The sequence below is a fragment of the Felis catus genome, chromosome A3 (genome assembly GCF_018350175.1).
Source record: "Felis catus isolate Fca126 chromosome A3, F.catus_Fca126_mat1.0, whole genome shotgun sequence".
Taxonomy (NCBI): Eukaryota; Metazoa; Chordata; class Mammalia; order Carnivora; family Felidae; genus Felis; species Felis catus.
The window spans coordinates 58,015,634-58,036,974 of record NC_058370.1 but is presented as its reverse complement, the minus strand read 5'-3'; the positions used below and the strand labels follow the sequence as shown (position 1 = coordinate 58,036,974).

The 21,341-nt window shown below is 47.8% G+C and overlaps 1 protein-coding gene across 11 annotated transcripts in view; it reads left to right on the top strand.

Moving 5' to 3' along the window:
* Nucleotides 1–21,341, top strand: part of IL1R1 (interleukin 1 receptor type 1) — a 79,106-nt gene that overhangs the window by 34,609 nt on the left and 23,156 nt on the right. For 5 of the 11 annotated variants that reach the window (XM_019826986.3, XM_003983884.6, XM_006930031.5 and 2 more), the window contains 2 exons: nt 13,927–14,063; nt 17,650–17,713. In XM_019826986.3, the coding sequence (XP_019682545.2) occupies nt 17,656–17,713 (58 nt within the window). In that variant the 5' untranslated portion in view covers nt 13,927–14,063; nt 17,650–17,655. Of the gene's footprint in view, nt 1–3,060; nt 3,083–3,337; nt 3,576–13,926; nt 14,064–14,771; nt 14,914–17,649; nt 17,714–21,341 lie in introns of those variants that run through there. The other 6 variants (XM_045053996.1, XM_019826985.3, XM_006930032.5 and 3 more) reach the window with 5 other exon arrangements.

Below are 21,341 nucleotides of genomic sequence, written 5' to 3'. Positions count from 1 at the left end.
CTGTGAGCCGTTACTGGCAGTTCTATAAATAACGAAAACAGGCGTAGCAAGAATCACAGAGGCCCTGTGTGCAAAGATGTCATTTTATTTTCCACAACTGAAGTCAGCTTAGTTCATGGATCCTCATTTCCATCTCTAGCGCTAGAAAAAAAGTTTGTCACTTCAGAGTTGCTTAGTCTCTACTGGTGCAAGACTCAGCCTCCTCTCTTTAGAATCCTTCTCTTTCTAAACCCCTTGTCCTTGTGGACACTGACTGGAGCTCTCTCCATACGTCGTCCTCTGGACTTACCGACCCCAGCTGGGATCATGCTTGCCTTGGTGTCCCCAGCTGCCAGGGGTGGTCAGTGTCAGCCTTCTTACCCCCTGGCTTCCCCCTCTGAGGGTCTGGGTGCTCTGAGCACTCTAGGAGTGTTGTGTCACCATTTGTGAAACAGCCTGTTCTCAGGCCCGGGCAGTTCCACTGTCACAGCTGTCCCTTGGCACAGACCACCCTGGACACAGGGCTTTGCTCTGACACTGGTGGTTTCCAGGATTCTGCTTCTTGTGCATTACTAGACACTCTTATCAAAGACAGTCCCATGATTTGGGCAGCTTGCTAGGAGGGTCATACACCGAAAATCCTCATCTCTCTCAAGAAAGGTGGTCTGGCGATGGCAGACAGTCGAGTCTTCCAAATGACAGGAGTCTCAGAGATGGGAAGGTAGTGAGGGAGATAACACTCCAGAAGGTGCCATCCAGACCCTGGATGTTATTTCCGTTTCTCGTAAGTTTTTGTGAAACACACAAATATCATCACCTCCGCGGAGGCATATGTCTTACACATTCGCATTCAGAGCATTTGTGTGGTGCTGAGACCAGAGCATACAGGAGTGACAATCTCCGCACCATGAGCTTTCAACTCAGGGGTGAAGCAAGACAGGTGGACACACGAGCCACCTAGGAAAGGAAACAAAGGGAAGGGAGAGTTCGGAAACGTGGTCAGCATGGCTGAGTGAGGGAGGAGATACATTCAAAGTGCCAGAGAGAACAGTGGCTATAGGTAAGAAGGGAAGGTCTTCAAACCCCATCCTCGTAATAGACGGGTGTATGCGTGTTTTATCTGGGTCTAAGGGCTCACGTGTCTAGCAGGATGGTTGGGGTAGGGGTGGGTGGGAGGCATCAGAATACAAAGAAAAAAACAAGGAAAAGCGTAATTTTAATTCCAATTTAAAAATTTAATTACATTTAACTTTATTAATTTAAATTTAATTTAGTTTAATTTTAAGTGTAATTTTAAATTAGGATTAAATTTTAATTTTAATGTAATTTTAAATTAAAATTAAATTTTAATTTTGAAATTTAGATTAAAATGTAATTTTAAATTCTACATTATTACACAGACTCGTCATGTTTTCTACTTGTAAACTGTTTAAAAACCTTCACTATACGAACCGTGAGATATGTTTATGCTCACTAACAACACTAGTTCTGCAGCACTGAGCCTGACCTGCTCATGCTAGCTTTCATTAAGTGCCCCTGGGACACGTGCTGAAGCAGCTTCAAGCGGAGGGTTCACAGTAAGGCCATCACTAGGGGGGCTCAGAGGAACAGTTGTTCCCACCCCTGGCTGCATGTTGGAATCACCTAGGAGCTTTAATAACACTGAGATTTGGGCCTCAGTCCCAGAGATTTTCATGTGACAGATCTGGGCAACAGTGGTCCAGCTCTCTCTCCTGATGATTCTGATGTATAATCAGTGTTTTGAGAACCACCACTCTAAAAAGGAATACTAAAGAGATGGGGACATCTGGTGAATTCTTTTTTTTTTTTAAGCTATTTTTAAAATTTTATTTATTTATTTTGAGAGAGAAAGAGTGAGCAGGGGGATGGGCAGAGAGAGAGAGGGAGAGAGAGAATCCCCAGCGGGCTCAGCGCTGTCAGCGCAGAGCCCGATGTGGGGCTCGATCTCATCAACCTGTGAGATTATGACCCCAGGTGCTGAGCCACCCAGGCACGCCTGGCGAATTCTCATAATACCGTGTCACTGGCCCCAGAGTTAAGCCTGTTCCTTGGAGAAAGAGGAACCAGATGCAAGGGCTGGAACCAGATAAAATTTTTTTTAAAATAAAAAATTATCATCACAGCAGGCCACAAGTCAGCATTAGGGTTGATGAATTATTGCTGTTGGTTTCTTTATGCTTTCCTCCAGCCCAGAATTATCTGGGCCAGCTGAGGCCAGGGCTATCTCAATTCTTGGGTTTCCGACAGAGATATCAAGGGAAGGGCTATGGAAACCAGCACCTGCCCAGCCTGGAAGGGATACAGGAAGGGTGTGTGTGTGTGTGTGTGTGTGTGTGTGTGTGTGTGTGTGTCTGCGTGTGTGTTCTGTTAGGAAGGAAGCAATCATCATTTACTCAATGTCTCCCCAGAGGATGGCTCATTAGGTCCTCAAAACAAGTCAGGGTCCAGGCACTTGCTGGAGGTACGGAGTTTTGGAAAGGGAAGAGCAGCTTCCAAGCCCCTGGCTGTGGGGCTTGGAGCCCAAGCCAGCCTCTGCTGATACCCCAGCATCTTTCCCTCCCCGCATCAAAGTCTACGCCTGACCCCGGCCATTCACTGCATTTCTAGGACTACCAGTTCTCATGTGCAAAATGAGTGGATGGGAGTAAGTGGGTTTTAAGCTTAAAAGAATACCTGGTCAGGCCAAGAAGTCTGGTATCAAGACTGTACCACCGATAAGCTGCTCTTTCATCCAGGCGCAAAACAATAACAAGCAGCAAGTGACTCTTGTGTCAACCCTGTGTTTGGCGCTGGTTTACTATGTTAATTTATGTAATCTCCGCAACCACTCCATGAGGTGGGTGCTGCTGTGATCTCTTTTCAGTGAAGAGGAAAGGAGGTACCAAGAGGTTGGTGACTTGTGAAAGTTCCCAGGGCCAGTGTGAGAGAGCAGGGGCCAGGCCTCAGGCTCCAGTGACTGACCCTATCTGGTCTCTTAGGCTGGAAAGTGTGTGTTTCTGGGACCTGAAAGTCCCAAGCTCCATTCGCTGCAGTCATGCCCAGGGACCCCGCAGTTGGGTGGTAGCCAGGTTACGCTGTCCAGGTGAGTCGTCCCAAGTCACTGCGGGTGGGACCACAGTCACTGCCCCTCCAGGGTGCGGGAGCCCGGGGCTCCCGGGGATGAGGGGGATGAGCGGGGCAGGCCGGAGTCCCGGGCTTCCCGGGGGTAGGGCGCGGGGGCACCCGGCCAGCTCTCTCCCTCCTGAGCCCGGCCCGCCCCGCCTTCTCCGCCCACCCACCCGCGTCCGTCTCCGCCCGAGGCGTCCGAGCCGGAGCCAGAGCCTCAGCGCAGCAGGAGCCGCGCCCGGCTGTTCCCGGGCGCAAGGGCGGCGCGGCTCCTGCTCGTGCCCGCGCCCGGAGCCGACACGGAGCGCGCGGCGGCGGCGGCGGCGGCGGCGGTGGCGGCGGCGGCCCGGCGCCCCCAGGAGCCGGCGGGCATGTGACTAACCGCGCGCCCGCGCCCCGGAGCCCCTCGCCCGGCTCCCAGGGCGCCCGCCCCGCCGCGCTGGGCCCGGGGCGGCCCGGGGCTCGCCCAGGTAGGAGGAAGCTTCAGCCTGCGGGGTTGGAGTGTTGGCGGGTAGGCGGGCGGGCGGGCGGGAGCGGCTGTGGGGGGTGGGGTGGGTACCCACCGTGGCTTTGACACCTTTCCCTTCGCACAGACCGCGCGGAAAGCGTCCTTCTTAAGTCAGTTAGACTGAACTTGGTTGTCAGTTTGTTGTGGAAGAAGGTGATGGCGGTGAAATCTGTGGGGGTTTTTTGCTTGTTTTTATTTTTGTGTGAAACCGGAATAAGGATTGTTCAAATCCCTTTGCGGGGGGCGGGGGGGACTTGACGATGGTCCTGGCGGGTTGTTGTGGGGTGTGTGTGTGTGTGTGTGTGTGTGTGTGTGTGTATGTAAACTGCTTCCAGGAATTTGAATGCAGCCAAGTATGGCTGGTTCAGGAGTGTCCCTCTCTGGGGTTTAGGCTCAGAGCTGTCAGTCTGGTCAACAAGATAAGGACGAATGCGAATGCCCTACAGTGGGGGAGAGAAACTTGTGCTCCCACGACCCCAGGGAGAGGCTGATGCTGGGTGTAGCTACAAACAGACATGAAGAAGACTCATTCACAACAGGCAGGTCCAGTACTTCACAGTTTATAAGGCTCTTTAAGCTTCTCTTTTATCTTCCCCAAAGTCTTGTGAGAGACACGCTATTACCACCTTCCTTTCACAGCAGGGAAAGTGGAGGCTTAGACAAGGTGACTAACTTGGGGGACTGGCACCCAGAAGGAGAGTGAGCCCTCGGGACTCCAAAGCTATGCCTTCTGCTTTACCGAATGATGGCTTCCATGGTCCGTGCCTGCCCAGGCTTTCTCCTCTGTGTTGCTGAGGGTGTGTGGATTCCTGCCAGGGCAGATGTCCCCAGTGATTTCTGGTGGTAGGAGATGCTTATCAGATGGGCATGTTCTAGGGCTTTTAGCGCCACAGCATAGGAACCAAGAGTGAGGGACATCTCTGGGCCACTGATGCCTTGGAGAAAAAAGGTGAGCTGAGATCCGTCTGTCACTGGAAGGTGCTGTCTGGGTCACCCTGGCTTGGTACCAAGCTTCTGGAAGGTGAATGTATAACATTGAACTCCAGGACTATTGGCGAACTGAGGAGAGCCAGGGATGTAGGTTGGGGGGAGTGCTGGGGGGTTTGCTGCCCCTTTCCGCACCCAGTTTACTGTGCATTTGTGGCCACCTTTTTTTCTCTTGACTGCTTTTAATTTCTTATTTCATATCCTTGTCATTGCATTTAATATTCTGTATTCATATCCTGTATTATGTTTTGTGCTAGATGAAAACGTGGGGCTTCCGGGTGGGATTTGATGCGAGAAGGGACGTGGAACCTTTTATGTATTTTTAGTCTTATTTGGCGAGCTGCCACTTTGTGGCATGTGGAGCATCACCTGGCCCTGTCTACATTTGGGTGGCCTCCATGTAGTTCCAGAAAGGATGTTTGACCTGAATTTTCACATGATCTTGGCAGGGCAGAACTAAATTCTCCTTTTTCTTTCTTTCTTTTTTTTAAGTTTATTTATTTATTTTGAGAGAAAGAGAGAGAGAGAGAGAGGCAGAGAGAATCCCAAGCAGCCTCTGAGCTGTCAGTGCTGGAGGGGGGGGCTCGAACTCACAAACCATGAGATCATGACCTGAACTGAAATCAAGTCAGACACTTAACCGACTGAGCCACCCAGGTGCCCCTAAACCCTCCTTTTTAAACAGGCTCTACTCAGCCCTGTGTGGCATAATGCGGAAAGGCTTTCTTTATGGCTTTTTAAAATAGCATCTTGTCAGTAATTCTTTTACTGTTGGTGAAACACTACTTAATATTAGATTCACTTATTTATTTAACAAATGTTTATTGAATACCTACTTTGTGCCAGACACGGTTCCGAGTACTGAGGACAGAGCAGTGAATGGGGTAGATGAAAATCTCTGCCCTCTAATGGATGTGAGTCCTCTTGGTGAAGTCACAGGGCAACTGCAGTCTCTCTGCCTAAGGGGGTTCTTTGAACTTTGCCTCTTTGAATGGAGAGTGGGCCCGCTGGCCACCCACAGGCAGGACACCGTTCAGTGTCTCCACTGGAGAGGGCAAGAAGGTGATGGATACAGATACAACTTATATGGGTGGTTCCCAAGGATGCTGAGATATACTCTAGGGCTTGGCCGTGCCCTTGGATCATGGAAAATGGAAACCGTGTGGCTGGGATGCACCAGTGGGAGATGGGTGTCCTCCTGGAAGCAGGAAGAGATGATGTTGTAAACAGAGTGTTTTATTAATCAAAGTGGCAAAGCCGGACAGTTGCAACTACCCCAGCATAGGGAGGAGGGAAGTACAGAGATTATGCTACATGACGGACTCACCGTGAACTTGCCACTTTGAAGGACGGCTGTCATCAGAAGGCACTGAGACTCACTGGCCATGGCCCAGCCTCATGATGTTCTCCATCTGCTGCCGTTTGTATTTGGGTTTGTGTTTTCCTTTGAGGTTTCGAGTTTGTCGGGCCGGCTTACAGGATCTGTGCTGTCAGCAGCTTTGTTCGCCTGCTCCTTCCACCCTGCCCTTGCCGGCTGTGACCCCAGGAAATGCTGCTGCAGCCTCCTGGCCATGCTCAGCACTGGGGAGCCTGTGGGGGAGCCCTGGAACCAGAGTGAGCTCACCAAGTGTTGAAAGGGGCTGGGGTTCCTGAAGGTTTGAACGCCTGAACTCTGCGCTTCTAATACACGTGGCAGGGTGATGGAGGCTTTCCCCATTCCTACCTGTTCCAGAAAGGATTTACAAGATGCCATAAATGAAAAATAGGATGAAAGAAAAACAAGAGCGGAGAGGAAGTGGAGCCTGAAGTGAGTCTAGAAAAGTGTCAAATGTAAACCTTCGTGAACTATCTATTTGCAAAGTTGCCAAGTGGGGCTATAAATCTGGACGTAAGCTGGGTGCCTCGGCCTTGCCTGTACCTTACTTAGCATTGCCTGAGGTACTCTGACGAGAAATGCCAGGACTCCAGAGCAAACAAAGCAGCGTCTCTGGGGGTGCGCCCAAGCACTGGTGTTTTTAAAGCCCCCAGGGTGTTCTAAACGTGTGACCAAGGTTGACAACCCCAGTGTACCTTCCTGCAGGCAGTGGGAGACAGGAAACCTGGTGGGACACAATTGTCTTCAAGCTGTAAATGAAGTGCTTAGGAGAAGTAGAAGGATGCCTTCTAACAGAGAAAAGTGGGACCTTCCCCCCCCCCCCAGGGTCCCCGTTGAAGAGGTACAAAGAGCAACTTTTAGGCGGTCTCTTGAAACGATTCCCCATCGACAGTGCAGTTTGGTAGCCGAGTTTCAGCTGGACTTAGGGTGCTAGTAGGAGGTGGGGGAGGTGGTCTATGCATCGTGAGCTCTGCACGTGTGGCCTGGCAAACCAGAGCACTGAAGGCCACCAGCAAATACAGCCCATGACTCCTGCCCCTGAGTTCAATCCAGAATTAAATTCTGTCACTTGGAGCAGTGCTTCTTGGCTCATTCAGAACCCCTTACCCCTCTTTTTAAATATATAGTTTATTGTCAAGTTAGCTAACATACAGTGTATGCAGTGTGCTCTTGGCTTTGGGAGTAGATTCCTGTGATTCATCACTTACCCCTTACTAATGCAAATATTTGCAATTCTGAAATAATATAATAAAACTTACCGACAATGTAATTTCCAAATAGTCACTATAATAGCTAGACGTAAAGGATCACTGTGTGGATGGATGCTTGGGCAGAACCAAACTAGAACCCAATGAGGCTGCCAAATGGACTGTAGGATCACAGAGGACAACTCCAAGTTTGGTCCGGATCAGAGACATCCTGGTGGGGGATCCAAGTACCACTGAATGATGAGTGACTCTTGCTCAAGGTCTAAGTGGTTGTCAAAGCCAGTCCTCTCTGTTTTCACCATATTTGCATTCCTGGAAAATTTAGTATGTACGAAAAGCGTGCCAACAATATATAAGTGTAGGACGGAATTAGGCACTAGCCTCCCCAAATGATAAATGACATGAGATGCTTGGAAGTCATGCAGGACAAGAGTCCATCTTTACTTTGTGGAACTGCCTCGAGTTGTTCTGGAAGGGCCTCTACCACTAAATGCTTCGTTGTGATCACCCAAGGTGTCCCCTTCTCCACGCTTTCAAAAGTGCTACCTCAGCAGCCACACCGGCCCCTTTGAGAACTAGTGCTTCCCTTGCATCACTTGGTAGCGAGTGACTGAAGCCTTCATGCCCCTGTGTGCCCTAACATAGCAGGGCACTGATTGGGTGCAAGCCAGCCATCCAAAGTTAACTGTTAAAAGGTCATATTGGTGATGATAGAAATCAGAACGTGGAGTCCTGTGCAGTGAGGGGTGGCTAGTAAGGGACACAAAAGAACTTTAGGGGAGGAGGGAGACGGTCTGTATCTTGATGGGGTATTCTGGTGTATACAGTTGTCGTAGTTAATGGAATTATACACTTAAGATTTACTGTGTGTTTCACTGTATGCGTATTTCATCTCGGTAAAAAATCCACAGGAGTGAAAACAAAGAAAAATTCGTATCGATAACGTCTAGTCCCCTGAGGCTACCTGTAGCTGCCACTTAGAGCAACAGAACCGTTCTCACAACCGGAAGGCAGTGCTTAAGGGCAAGCCGTGGGAGGCCAGACCCAGTATCAGGCCCCTAGCAAGCACTGCATTGGAGCTGTGCTGGAGGGCTGACAGGGCCAGGCAGAGCATTTGAAAGGGGGACAAGGGACAGGAGAGCAGAGCCCTTCCTGTCACTGGGTCTGGTTGCTGTGGTCCAGGAGCCCTAGAGGGTTCACTGGGGAGAAATTGGACTGTGTTAAAATTCAAGGCCAACCAAGAGATAGGTCTGGCCGATTCCTGTTTGTAGCCCTCTAGTGATGGCAGTCCCGTCCTTCTGCTTTATTCTCCCCGTTGTCCCTGAAACCCACACGAAACCACCAATCCGGTGGCTTTGTGCCTTGTAATAGCGGAACAACTTAGACTATACAGCAACATCTAAAACCTCTGTGACTGTGTTTACTTTATCTCCATATCCCTGTGCGTGATAGCCTTTGGTGATTAAAAAACTTTCCTTACCTCATTCGTGTGGGCAAATACGCGAGATCAATCTGCTGTGAGCCAGGCTTTTGGATCATCTGAAAGGAAAGTCGCCCAAGTTTCAGTGTTTCTCAGACTTTCTGAGATGATGCGTGTTTCTGTGGCCTCTGTTGTGGGAGTGGTTTTGTTAGCTCATAGTTTTACATAACTTTTTCTCTGGGGGAAAATCAGTGATAGCCACGCTGAACACACAGTTGGGTTTTAGGAGCCCTGTGTGTGGTGGGGTGCATGGTTCTCCTCTCTGCCGAACGGAAATCATCGTATCACACTGTGGTGACCCCCTTTGTGTTCACATCCTTGTTCTCCTTCCCTGTCTCGGGCATGGAACCTTCCTGGGGAGGTGTCTCTGTGTTAGGGTTAGGTTGCTCTGACAGTCTGGCCCCACACGTGTGACTTTGTGCAGCCCTCATTGTTCCCTTTCTCATGACTGGGGCCGAACAGAGATGACCGCGGGTATTTATGTAGGGCAATGCCTCTCAGATTTTACCACCAAAGGAGTAAATGCTCAACCTAGCACTCCAAAGTGACTCACCTTCAGGGCTTCTTTGATGACTCATGCGTTACCTTTTGGAGATCTTTCTTTCCATTTCATAATATAGCCATGTTTTCTCTAATAGAAACATAACTCTGCCCAGAGGAATCCTTGAGTAAAATCAGTACCCTAGGAAGTCAGACTCCAAGTTCCCTGGCTGTCTACAGCTTCTCCTTGGGGATTTGCAGATTCTAGGTTATGAAAGAGGGATTTGTGTAAGTCCAGAATTCTAAAGTATTTTCCACAGTTTTGTGGTTCTCTGGCTTTATGAGCAAGTTTCTTTATGCCTTGTCTTTAAACCTAACGTTTTGGGTCCTAACATTATTGGAGCCTGTTTAATTGCTGTTTGAATCCTTGTAACAGGTAAAGGTCAAAATTATGGACTTGATTTTAATGCCATATTCCATTCCCCATATGTGTTCACAATGGTTTTTTTTTTTTTTTGATGTTTATTTATTTTGAGAGATAGTGAGTAGGGGAGGGGCATAGAGAGGGAGACAGAGTCCCAAGCAGGCTCCCCACTGCCAGCACAGAGTCTGATGCAGGGCTCGAACCCACAAACCATGAGATCATGACCTGGGCAGTCATGAGTCAGACGCTCAACTGACTGAGCCACCCAGGTGCCACGGCATGATGGTTTTCAATAGAGCGTGGAGGTTGTGGTGATTCCTGAGCTGAAGAACCTAATTTAGTCCTTGTTTCTTCCAGGGGCTATCCACAGTCGCTTCTTAGTTACAGTCACTTAGTTGAAGCCTAATTCTCTGAATATTTCTCTTAGGTCAAATATACATATATACACACGTTGAATAATGTTTGGGATGAGAAGTTTTATTAAATGATGCTGCATATGTATTTGTAAGGCACTCATTGTGAACAGTGGAAATGTGGAAACAGCGGAACAGTGGAAGTGTGAGGTGGAAATGTGAAAGTACCGTTAGGATTTCCACTTAAATTTCAGATGTGGGGCTCTTCAGGTCCCTGGAGGAAGGAGGGGGCATCTGCTGCTGTCTTCTCTCTCTTCCTGGGTTTCTGTGGAGGTTTGGCTGCTGTGGAACTTCCCTTAGAGGCAGGCAAAAGTGGTCCCACAGAGGTCCTGTACTTTGGAGGGTTCTGCTCTGCTTCTCAGCCAGCTGTGTGCCTTAGCGTGGCCAGGAGTCTGTAGAACCAAAAGGATGTGCCTACTTGGAACATGTAATGAAACAGCAGCATGGCCATGACCCAGGTACCCGGGCCCCCCCCAAATGCCTTGTCCAGACAGCCTGGACAGAGTATAACAGGTCTCTTTCTTAGGTCATTCCCCTATGGACTCTGGCTGCCGGTATGCCTCCTTGGTCTGCTGAGTGGCCAAGGCTGTATGGCGGGCGTGAACTTGGATATGTGGATTGGAATGTCTACCTGTGTGCACGTGCAGGGCCCCTCATGATATGTGACCGAGCTGGGGGCAATCCGGGAATCCATCTTGGAGGTTAACGTAGGCAGGGAGAGCATGAACCATCCCAGGGTCTGCTCCCCACAGGTCCTTTGCGGGACAATACAGCCTGGGCTCAGATGCTGCTCTCAGAGCCTGGTGCCTCCGCTGCCCCTCTCCCAGAAGTGGACCCACACAGCACCTGCCTCTTCATGATGTCTGGTGCATGCCACCTCTGTCCTGTGCCTGGCTTCTGTCCTGGAAAGCCAGGTTCACAATGTGGGGGGATTCCTCAGCAATAGGAAGGAAATTCCTCGAGGTTGTGGGAAATCCTTCCAGAACAAGAAGGCGTTAATAGATGCAGTGTGGCCACAAAGTAGGAATAAATGCCCCTTCCCTCTGCACTGGGGCCCTGGGCCTCGTGGAAACCACTTGGGTTCTGGTGACAGTCACTCTGTCCCCCAGCTGTCACCCTTCCTGTGTCAGTGCTGGATATGGAGTTCCTTGCAGACTGACAGGACAGCACTGTGTGGTGAAGTGGGATGCTTCTGCTGGGGGCCTGTATGTTCACTGTTAATTCTTGTACTTGATCTCTGCTTTTGTAATTTAGTTCACGTTGAAGTTTGTCCTTCTAGGTCTGGTAGGACATTGCTTTATGCCTCAAATTCACATTTCCATTTTATCTTTTTTTTTCTTTTAATTTTAGAGGGAGAGAGAGACAGTACACATGTGCAAGCAGGGGAGAAGGGCAGAGGAGGAGGAGAGAGAGAATCTTAAGCAGGTTCCACACTCAGCTCTGAGCCCCATGCAAGGCTCAATCCCCTGACCCTGGGATCCTGACCTGAGACAAAACTAAGAGTCAGATGCTCAGCCTACCAAGCCACCCAGGAGTCCCTCCATTTTATCGTCAATAAACAAGTAGCTTCATACATATTTTTTCATATGGCACATAATCGTGGTGTGATGTACCAGTTTCCAGTTTCCAAATACGTTATAATCACCAAAATGCAAGGGGAACTATACATTTCATGTAATTGTCATAGAAAGCTGTGTTTCCCGTTTTCGCACCCCGGGGCACTGCAGTGAATAGACCAGGTTGCTGGGGGCAGGGGGCTGACCAGCCGAGGCCTCCTGTCATGCCAGGCCCTGGCTGACTACCCTGGTTGGGCATCAGCACCTCAGTGCACGGCTGGGTCTCTGCACACCAGCTGGAAGCTGCCATGGAGAGGAGGGTAGGCGGGGTGGGAAATTTCCTATGGAACACAGACATCACTGCACCTGTGGGCAGGACGGGAGCATTGTGTTAGGGCTTGTTAATTTATTGGGAGCATTAATCCTTTCCCCTTCCTTAGTCATTTTTTTTTTATGTGGAAAACGCATCTGAAAAATAACACAATGGAATAAATGCATGACGTTTTTTATTGCCAATACTTTCTAAAAATATTTTGAATTTTACTTATAAACCAATTTCAAAAATCACTGCAGGCTTTGCTCAGTTGCCTCTGAACAAGGGAAGGTGACTTGGCCGGTATCCCTTCTGGCAGGAATCGCTCCCAGTGTCTGGTCTGCTCCGTCTGCTGTCCCCCAGCGTCCTGTGTGGCTTCCTGGCTGTGCGTCCTTTGTGTAACCCCTGAAGTGGTAGTCTTCCTTGTCCAGGGTGGTTCCCTTGCATTTCTCTTCTCTGACTCACACTGAGTACCCATATTCTATCCTTTCTCCCCCTTGCTTCAAGGCCAGATTTCGTGTAGTCTAATGTGAAGATAGTGGGTGGGTGAATCCCTTCCTCTCTCCCTCCCTCCCTCCCTCCCTTCCTTCCTGAGCTCTTACCACATGCAAGGTGAGTAGGATGGGCCCCCCTCACAGGAGCATGGGAGAGGTAGAGGGTCCTCTCTGTACCTTTCTCTCCCGGCCCAGGTAGGGAAGGCCAGCAACTGGGGCGAGCCACCACTGCTGCCGGAGCCCTGGGTCCCAGAGCCAGAGGTCTGAGGCATGCGGTGCCCTGTGCCCTATGTGACTTGTGGTCCTGGCCATTGAGGGCAGGGGCCTCTACAGGGCCCCTGGGAAAGGCCTGAGATCAGAATCGGCTCAGAGCTGGTTGGACATCACAGAAGAAGCAGGTGGACTGGGAGCAGTAGAACGAAGTGACAGCCCGGAGAAGCACTGGAGAGGCGTGGTGGAAGCAGAAGGCAGCGTGCTTGCAGATGGGCAAGGAGAAGACCCTATAACCCAAACAGCAGAGGATGGGAAGTGGAGACAGAATATAAAAGTTCTTTTAAACAACTTTCTGGGGCAAAGAGGAAGAGGGAAAGTGAAGTGGTTTAGGGGAGGTGGGAAGTCAATTCTGCAAAAGATTTCCTGGACTTTCCAAGTAGATTCATTCCTCTTGCCCATCCTCTCCCCGCCCCCCCCACCCCCCCCCCCACCTCTATTAATTTCTCTGACATTCCCCCCGCTGCACTCATTTCTGGGCCATACTCCTGGAGACCAAGAGGGCACTGTGCTTAGGACAGGGGGCAGGAAGATCAGGGAGTCTTTGATTTTGTGTTCTGTGTGATTCATGTGGACAAGCCACTGTGCCTCTGACCCCTTCACGTTATGCTGTATCTACTCATAAATCTAACGTGAATAATCAGGCAGTAGTTAGTCTATTTAACCTAAGCAACGTGTTTGGTGCTGCATTAGGCTATTTTATTGATTGGACATTCAAAGGCCTTATGCCTCAGTCTTACCAGCATTTCCAAGGCCTAAGGAAATGAATCAGACCTGAAGAAAATGTCAGACTCCAACATATTGAAAGTAAACCGTAAAACCAGGGAAAGGATTGTGGAATGTCTACAGGACATAACAGCTCAGCTTTTTGGAAGTTGTTTCAAATTCTGTAATTTGGAATGCAGGTGTATCAATACACTTGATGTAAGGAAGGACTCCCAGTGTGCCTCTTCTTACAAGGGACCTGTTCATTTCTTCCCGGCATCTAGGTCTTTCTCTGAGCTTTCTTCTCCAAGTGCAGAAAGCGGTGAGATCCCCACAGGTGCTCCATTTTTCTGCATCCCTGAGGCTGGCAAAGAGCCAGGTTGTATGTGTTTTTTTTTTTTTCCCCAGAAGGGATGGTGGTTGTTCACCTCTTGGCATCTCTCACGCCCCTGATTCGATCTTCTGAAACCGTCGTCTCAGAGGACCGTGGGGCATCTTGCTCTTTAAACGTATGGCGCATTTTTCCAGCTTGAGATCTGTGCAGTGGTGGGTCGGTGACTAAGCTTCCTCAGTCGAGCTTACACTGGTGTGTGTGCTTCCTTCCCCAGGTAGACTCGCCCCTTAAAGATGCTGACTCCATCCTGAGAAGCAGGAGCACCTCACACACCAGTTCACACCTCTCGAGGGGCGAGGGGCTCACCGGCCTTTTCTCACAGACAGCTGCAGTCCTCAGCCTCAGCTTCAGGTGATCCGGGCATATCTCTCATTGTATACTGAATATTGGACAGCTGTCCGGACATTTTCCTTTGGGTCAGCTCCGTGGTTTTATCTGATTTCTGAAGGGGTCTGTGGCCGCTCTGGGGGTCACTGCTCAGTCACTTTCCCAGTGACCAGGTCACTTACCTGTCACTACGATTACGACCTGTGTGATGATGGCTCCCAGTGCTCTGTGTGCCCTCCAGTTCTGGCACATTCCAGGCCTTGTGTCCATGTCACTCAGCTTTCAGCTGACACTGGGGTTCTCGGTCTCTGTTGGAGGCCACACTGCTAGCTAGCCACAGGAGACCCAGGCCCAGTCGTGCTGTGAGTGACACCCTTTGGGCATCTCCTCGGGTTGTCTGTGGGTTCTGGAGCCTGTCCGCCTTTTCTGGCCTGCCCATTGCTGGTCTCCACCTGAATGAACAGGGGCTGCTGCATCCCAGACCCCCTCTGTCACCCTTCTTCTCGCTTGCCTCTGACTGGGTGTCAGATACACCCCATCACTGCCGCTGGCTCACCGCCCCATGCCCTCTCGTCTGGACTCCCTTTCACAGCAGCCTGCTCTCCCCGCCAACCCTCTTATCTCTGGTTTGTATTCCACGTGGGTGCCAAGATTTCTATAAAACATGAAAATCTGATCGCACACCACCCTGTGGCTTAAGTGATTTTCTTTTTTGCCACCTACAAATTGCAGTCACCTCCACAGCGAGACTCCGTGTTCTGGGCACTTTGGGCCTCCCCAGCTTTGCCTCTCAACTTCCCACCTTTGGTTTATACTCTGAAACAGGACGGGGCTGATCTCTTCCACGGGCTCCCCACCGCCTCCTGAGATTCAGGTAACACCTCGTCCAAGAGCCCTCCTCCAGGCTGAGTTAGGGCCCCGGGGGTGGACACCCCTGCGTCATCATGTAACTCTCCAAGTAATTCTCTACAACCCTACGAGTAATTTGGAATTAGATCCTGAGATACAGTCTATACATAAAATTCACCCGGGCATCTTTCTTTTCTTCCCTGTTCAGTAATCACACAAGTCAGATCTTGTAACTGCATGAAGTAATAGCTGGCACTGTTCAGTTGGTTCCTAGTGCCTTTATATTGTTTCAGAGAAAGTAACGTGAGTAGTTGATTGGCCTGGACCTGGTCGTTGGGAAATCATGTAAACCTTTATTTTTCTGCCTCTCTGTCAGGGAGACTTAAAACACTTCCACAGAGCTACAGAAAGAGCTAATAAGCCAGGCTGCTAATAATCTGAATATAGTTTAAAGGCAGTATATAGTGATAATAGCGCGATTAACCTCGGCTAACTTGGGAGAAGGCCAGTTTACGTGAATGAAATGTCAGAATTACAGGATATTTAAGGAATGCAGTCTTACTGCTCTGAGGTAGTTTTCAAGGCTTGAACCAGGCTTAAGGATCATAGTCTTCATGCTGGGGGTAAAGTGGGGAGACTATAAATGGGAGTGTCTACATACTGAGAAAGTCTTTCTTTTTTTCCTCTGAGCATTTATGAAAAAGCACATTGTGACATTTTTTAATGCGTTTTAATACCACTTCTTAAATAGAACATTTTTCAGATAATATTTAAATGATTGCACGTCATTAGTGTCTGAATTAGTGATGTCTTAGTTACAATATGTTTTGTGCTTGCAATTAACTTGTAGCCTCAGATAATACAGACAGATTTCATCTCCTGTAAAAATTAACAGACAGGTGTTGTTAAAATGTGAAATTGCATGGTTTACTCTGGACATTGCCCCTGAAATTGGGTTAGAGGGGAGAGCTATTTCTTTTGTTAATTTTTTCATTGTTCCATGCAAATTTATTAAGGGCTTGAGCTCCAAGTGTAGTGGCATTCTGTGGAGGCAGTGAGGGGCCTGTCATGGTGCCTGCCCTCATGATGCTTCCTGTCCTGTGATAACCACAGTAAGATGTGCTGGGCGGGGGCTATGACCTGCATGAGCACAGAGGAGGAAGGCCCAGCCAGCCTGGGGGTCTGTCGGGGATGATGGTGATGGCGTTGAGACCTGATAGATGAGGGAGGTAGCCAGGTGAAGGGAGGAGGGACTAGGGAAGGCAAAGTCTCTGAGGTGAAGAACAGGCCGTGGACCACGGTGGGGGACAAGGAGGCGGGGCATTGAGTCTGAAAAAGAAAGTCAGAGCCTTTGTCACAAAGAACCTGTATGCACTTGCTAAGAAGTTTGGACTTTGTTGTGTGCACTGGGGGGGGCAGTGGAGGTATTTTGAAAAGATCATTTGGTAACTGTGGGTCTGTGGGCTCTCTGGATGAGGGGGAAGTGGTATGTCCACAGGCAAAGAGACCGATAAGAAGTCTGTTGCCATAATGGATCCAGGCAGGAGCTGGTGATCGCCTGAGCTAGAGGCATCGGCAGTGGGTGTGAGTGAACGGGGCCACTTGATAATGGTTAGGGTGGTTAAGACAGCAGCTCTGGGTGGGGGGGGGGGGGTGGTAGATTCAAGGTCATTGGCCTAGATCTCTTGTTGGGTGGGAGTATGTGTGGCCTGTGCAGGGCAGTGCTGTGCCTGTCATTGAGGTGGGGAGAAGATGAGTTTGGGTGGAGGCTTACTGAGTCGGAGGTATTCACGGGCCCTCGATTTGTGCAGAAGCTCACTGGAGGTGTGAGACTAGAACATACTGTATGCCCTGTTCAGGAGCACCTACAAGGAACATTCAGAAGGAAAATGAGGCTGTCCTGAAAATTAACTTCATTGGGGTTTGAGAAGTTTAGAAGAGTAGGAAAAATTGTTTTTTTTTTCTTTTTACATCCAATTGATATGATTTTAGCGACATTGTTTTATTGATGAGGCAGTGGGCACGTTTTCTTTCCAGTATCAATCAAGTGCCTGATGTGGTTGCATCCCACATGTAGCCCTATGGCTGACAGATACCTGTTGAGGCCGATGCTATGTTGGTGCGGTTTTCTAAATCACCCAGGGCCTGTGGAGTCTTTATTTTGTTTTGTTTTTCCTTTGTGACAAGACAAATACATGCTCACTGTAGAAATTTTAAATAGCTTCAGAGAAGCGAAAACCATTTATTTTCTATATATGTTGTTACTATTTTTTTAAAGTCTTCTTTGGGGCATCTCTACTTAGGTATACCATTTGGTACCAACGATTTAGTATCTTACCTTATAAAATGAAGGTGTGACCTTTCAGCTGGACCTGGGAGTATGGGAAGACTTTTGCAAGTGGGTCCTAGCAATAGGGTACATTCTGGGTGGGGAACAAATTGACACAAGTAGAAGCAAGCTGGTTTAGGGCCTAGTCACTTTGGTTATAGCATAGATTACCTTGGGGGGAAATTTGAGTGGGAAACAAGGTGGGAAATGAATGTTGGGACAGATGATGGATGCTTTCTTAACCTTAAGTTGTTTGAATTTGTCCCCACTTCTGTCCAGAAGCATGATCACATTGATGCAGGGCACTAACTCATCAGTGTGACTTAGGGAGGAGGGTGGAGGCAGGTGGGAGTTAGCATGTGTGGTTTTAGAGATTTTTCTGGAATAGTGACATTTTTATTTTGGTTTTTCTTCCATTTCTGTCTTTTCCAGGAGAATATGAAAGTGTTACTCAGGCTTTGTTTCATAGCTGTACTGATTTCTTCTCTGGAAGCCGGTAAGTAAGCATTTCTTTGTGTTCCTGTTTGCTGAGGAACTCTATTATTTAGAATTCATGAAGTACCTTCTGTGATGGAGTCATTTTTTTCTCTCCTGTTCTATTGAATCTGTGACCTCCTGGTCGCAAAACCGTACTGCTGGATGTTCCTTCCTCATTCTCTCACTCATGGAACAGTAGACTGGGGCACAGTGAGCTTACAAGCCCAAGCTCACGTAGCTAGTGTCAGAGCAGGAGCTAAAGTCCGGGTCGCCAATGTCAGGGCCAAGCCTTCTCCGACTTTGTTGCTGATTGAAGAGTGTGATAAGGGAAATCCTGGCTCTCATTCACAAGAAGTATCAAAATTCATTATGAACCCGCAACTGAACTGAAAACCATCATAAGACAGTTCTTGTTTTCTTGATTTCTTCATTTTTTTTTCCCTTTTTTCCTCTTCTTACCACACTGCAAATGCATTTAGCCCTTACTGTGTGCTAGGCTCTAGGTGCTGGGGACACAGTGAATAACCCCAATAGAAATATCTGCCTGCATGGGGTTTGCATTCCACTAGGGAAGAGAAACAATGCATTAGATAAGTAAGTATATATTATGTCATATGCTAAGAAGCATACATAGAAAAAAAATCAGGAAAAGGATATATAAAGTTTGGAGACTGGGGTGGGCAGAAGGTTAAAGATTTTGATAGTGTGGCCAGAAAAGGCCTCACTGAGAAGTTGACCTTTGAGTCAAACCTGAAGTGGGGGGAGGCAGGAGCTATATAGATATCAGGTTGGGAGTGGAGAAACATTTCAGACAGCATGTGCCAAGGCCCTGAGGCCAGGAGTACTTGCATGTCCTAGGAACTAAAATACCAGTGTGGTTGGAGCAGAGTGAAAGGTGAGGGATGTGATAAAGGCCGAGGTCATGTGGATAATGATAGTGGGGGGAGGATGATGGAGGGTTGTTTGTGTAGAACCCATAGACCTTTCTAAGGATCTTGGCTTATACTCTGTGTGAGATAGAAAGCTGCAGGGTTCTGTGTTCAAAACCAGAGAGATGATCTGACTTCTATTTTAACAGGATCATTCTGGTTCTTACATGGTGAATAGGTCGTGGGGAGGCAAAGGCAGAAACAGACCATTTAAGAGCTGTTGCAGTGATCTAGGCAAGGATTGATGGGAGCATGTTCAAGGGTGGCAAGGAGAAGTGAGAAGTACTCAAAATTTGGGTATATTTTGATGATAGAGCCAACAGGATTTTAAGATAAATTGGATGTGGGTATGAGAGAAAGAGAATCATGGCTGACTCTAAGGGTTTTGGCCTGAGCCAAGTGCAAGGTGGGGTTGCCCTTGATGGGGCAGGGGAAGATCCATGTTCAGACCACACGTGTTAAGTTTAGCTCCATTCCGTGTGGAAATAGTGACGTTGACTAAGCAGTCCGGAGCCCAGGGGAGAGTTCTGGGCTGGATATAAAATTGGAGACCTCAGAAAGCAGCTGGTACTAGAACCATGAGACGAGATGGGGTCACCTGAATGTGGTTGGAAAAGATAAGATCTCCAAGGTTGGTGGTCAAATTTCTACTCATCAGAGACTCAGTGCAAGACAGACCTGAAATGTAGTAGGAGAGAAGCAGACAAGTGTCCTGAGATCCAAGTGAAGAAAGCGTTTCAAGGATGAGTGGATCATAGGTGTCAAATGCAGATACTTAAATAAGTTAAGTAAGATGATATCTTAGAGTTGTTTATTTGATGTGTCAGCTTAAAACTTACAGATCAGAAAAATTTCAGTAGAGTGGTGGGGCAAATCCCAGATAAACAGAACAGGGTGTCTAGCTGAGACCTTCTTAAAGTTTACTCTTTTTATCATATACTGTTTTTGCTACCGCCATTCCTAGTAGCTAAATATTTAGAAGTCCTCACAGGGTACCATGCTAACCTGTCCACTTTTATCTCTCTCTTTTTTTTTTTTAATTTTTTTTAACCTTTATTTATTTTTGAGACAGAGAGAGACAGAGCATGAACAGGGGAGGGGCAGAGAGAGAGGGAGACACAGAATCAGAAGCAGGCTCCAGGCTCTGAGCCATCAGCCCAGAGCCCGATGCGGGGCTCGAACTCACGGACCGCGAGATCGTGACTTGAGCTGAAGTTGGACGCTTAACCCATTGAGCCACCTAGGCGCCCCTGTCCACTTTTATCTCAATTTTATGTTTTTTTCCCTAATTTTTAGTTATTTACTTTGAGAGACAGAGAGTGTGAGCAGGGAAGGGTCAGAGAGTGAGGGAGAGAATCCCAAGCAGGCTCTGCACTGTTGGGGTGCCCATATTCCTTTGAATTCGTATTTTTGTATTCTTTAGGTAAATACCTAGTAGTGCAATTCCTAGATCTTAGGGTAGTTCTATTTTTAACTTTTTGAGGAACCTCCATACTGTTTTCCAGAGTGGCTGCACCAGTTTGCATTCCCACCAACAGTGCAAGAGGGTTCCTTTGTCTCCACATCCTCATCAACACCTGTTGTTTCTTGTGTTGTTGAGTTTAGCCACCCTGACAGGTGTGAGGTGACATCTCATTGTAGTTTTGATTTACATTTCCCTGATGATGAATGAAGTTGAGCATTTTTTTCATGTGTCTGTTGACCATCTGTATGTCTTCTTTGGAAAAATATCTATTCATGTCTTCTGCCCATTTTTTAATTGGATAATTTATTTTTTGGTACAACACCACTCTGTGACTTTTCCAAGGAGCTTCCAGTCAGGTAAATTCATGGCAGTGCTCTAAGAATAGGACTTTCTGAGGAGCTCCAAACCTGGTCTCCTCTTGAAAGCCTGCTGTTTTTCACAGCTGTTGTGTTTTCCGGGCTTCTGTTTTCAAGGCTAGAGTGGAGCTGGGAAAAGGGAATGACAGTATTTTAAGTTACAAAGACACAAACTGTTCTGTTCCACTGAGATTTAGCTGGTTTGTTATTAAATAAATGTGGTTTTTTTTGTTTTTGTATTTTTTTTAAGAGAGAGAGAGGGAGTGGGGGAAAGGCAAAGAGAGAGAGAGAGAGAGAGAGAGAGAGAGAGAGAGAGAGAGAGAATCTTAAGCTGGCTCCACACTCAGCATGGAGTCTAAAGCAGAACTTGATCCTATGACCCTGAGATCATGATCTGAGCTGAGATCAAGCAAGAATCAGGATGCTTAGCTAACTGAACCACCCAGGCGCCCTTAAATAAATGTTTTGATTATTGGAAGCCTTTGATGGAAAAAAATTTCCAGTCTTATTTCTGAGACTTCTATTCCGGTGACCTATTTATCTGTATACCAATACTGCACTGTCTTAATTCCTGTGGCTTTATAATAAATGCTGAAATAAAGCAGTGTAACTTCTTAAAACATTTTTAAAAAATCAAAATTGTTGACTCATTCTGTATGAATTTTAGAATCAGCTTGCCAATTTATACAAAAAAAAAATCCTGCTCATATTTGGAATGAAATGGAATTGAATATAAATCGATTTGGAGGGAAGTGACATCTTGACAAAATTGATTCTCCTGACCCATGAACAGATTATACATTTCTTCATTTATTTAGAACTTTATTTAAGCAACATTTTGTAATTTTCATTGGATAGGTCTGAAGCATCTTTTGTCAGATTTATTCTTTAGTCGTA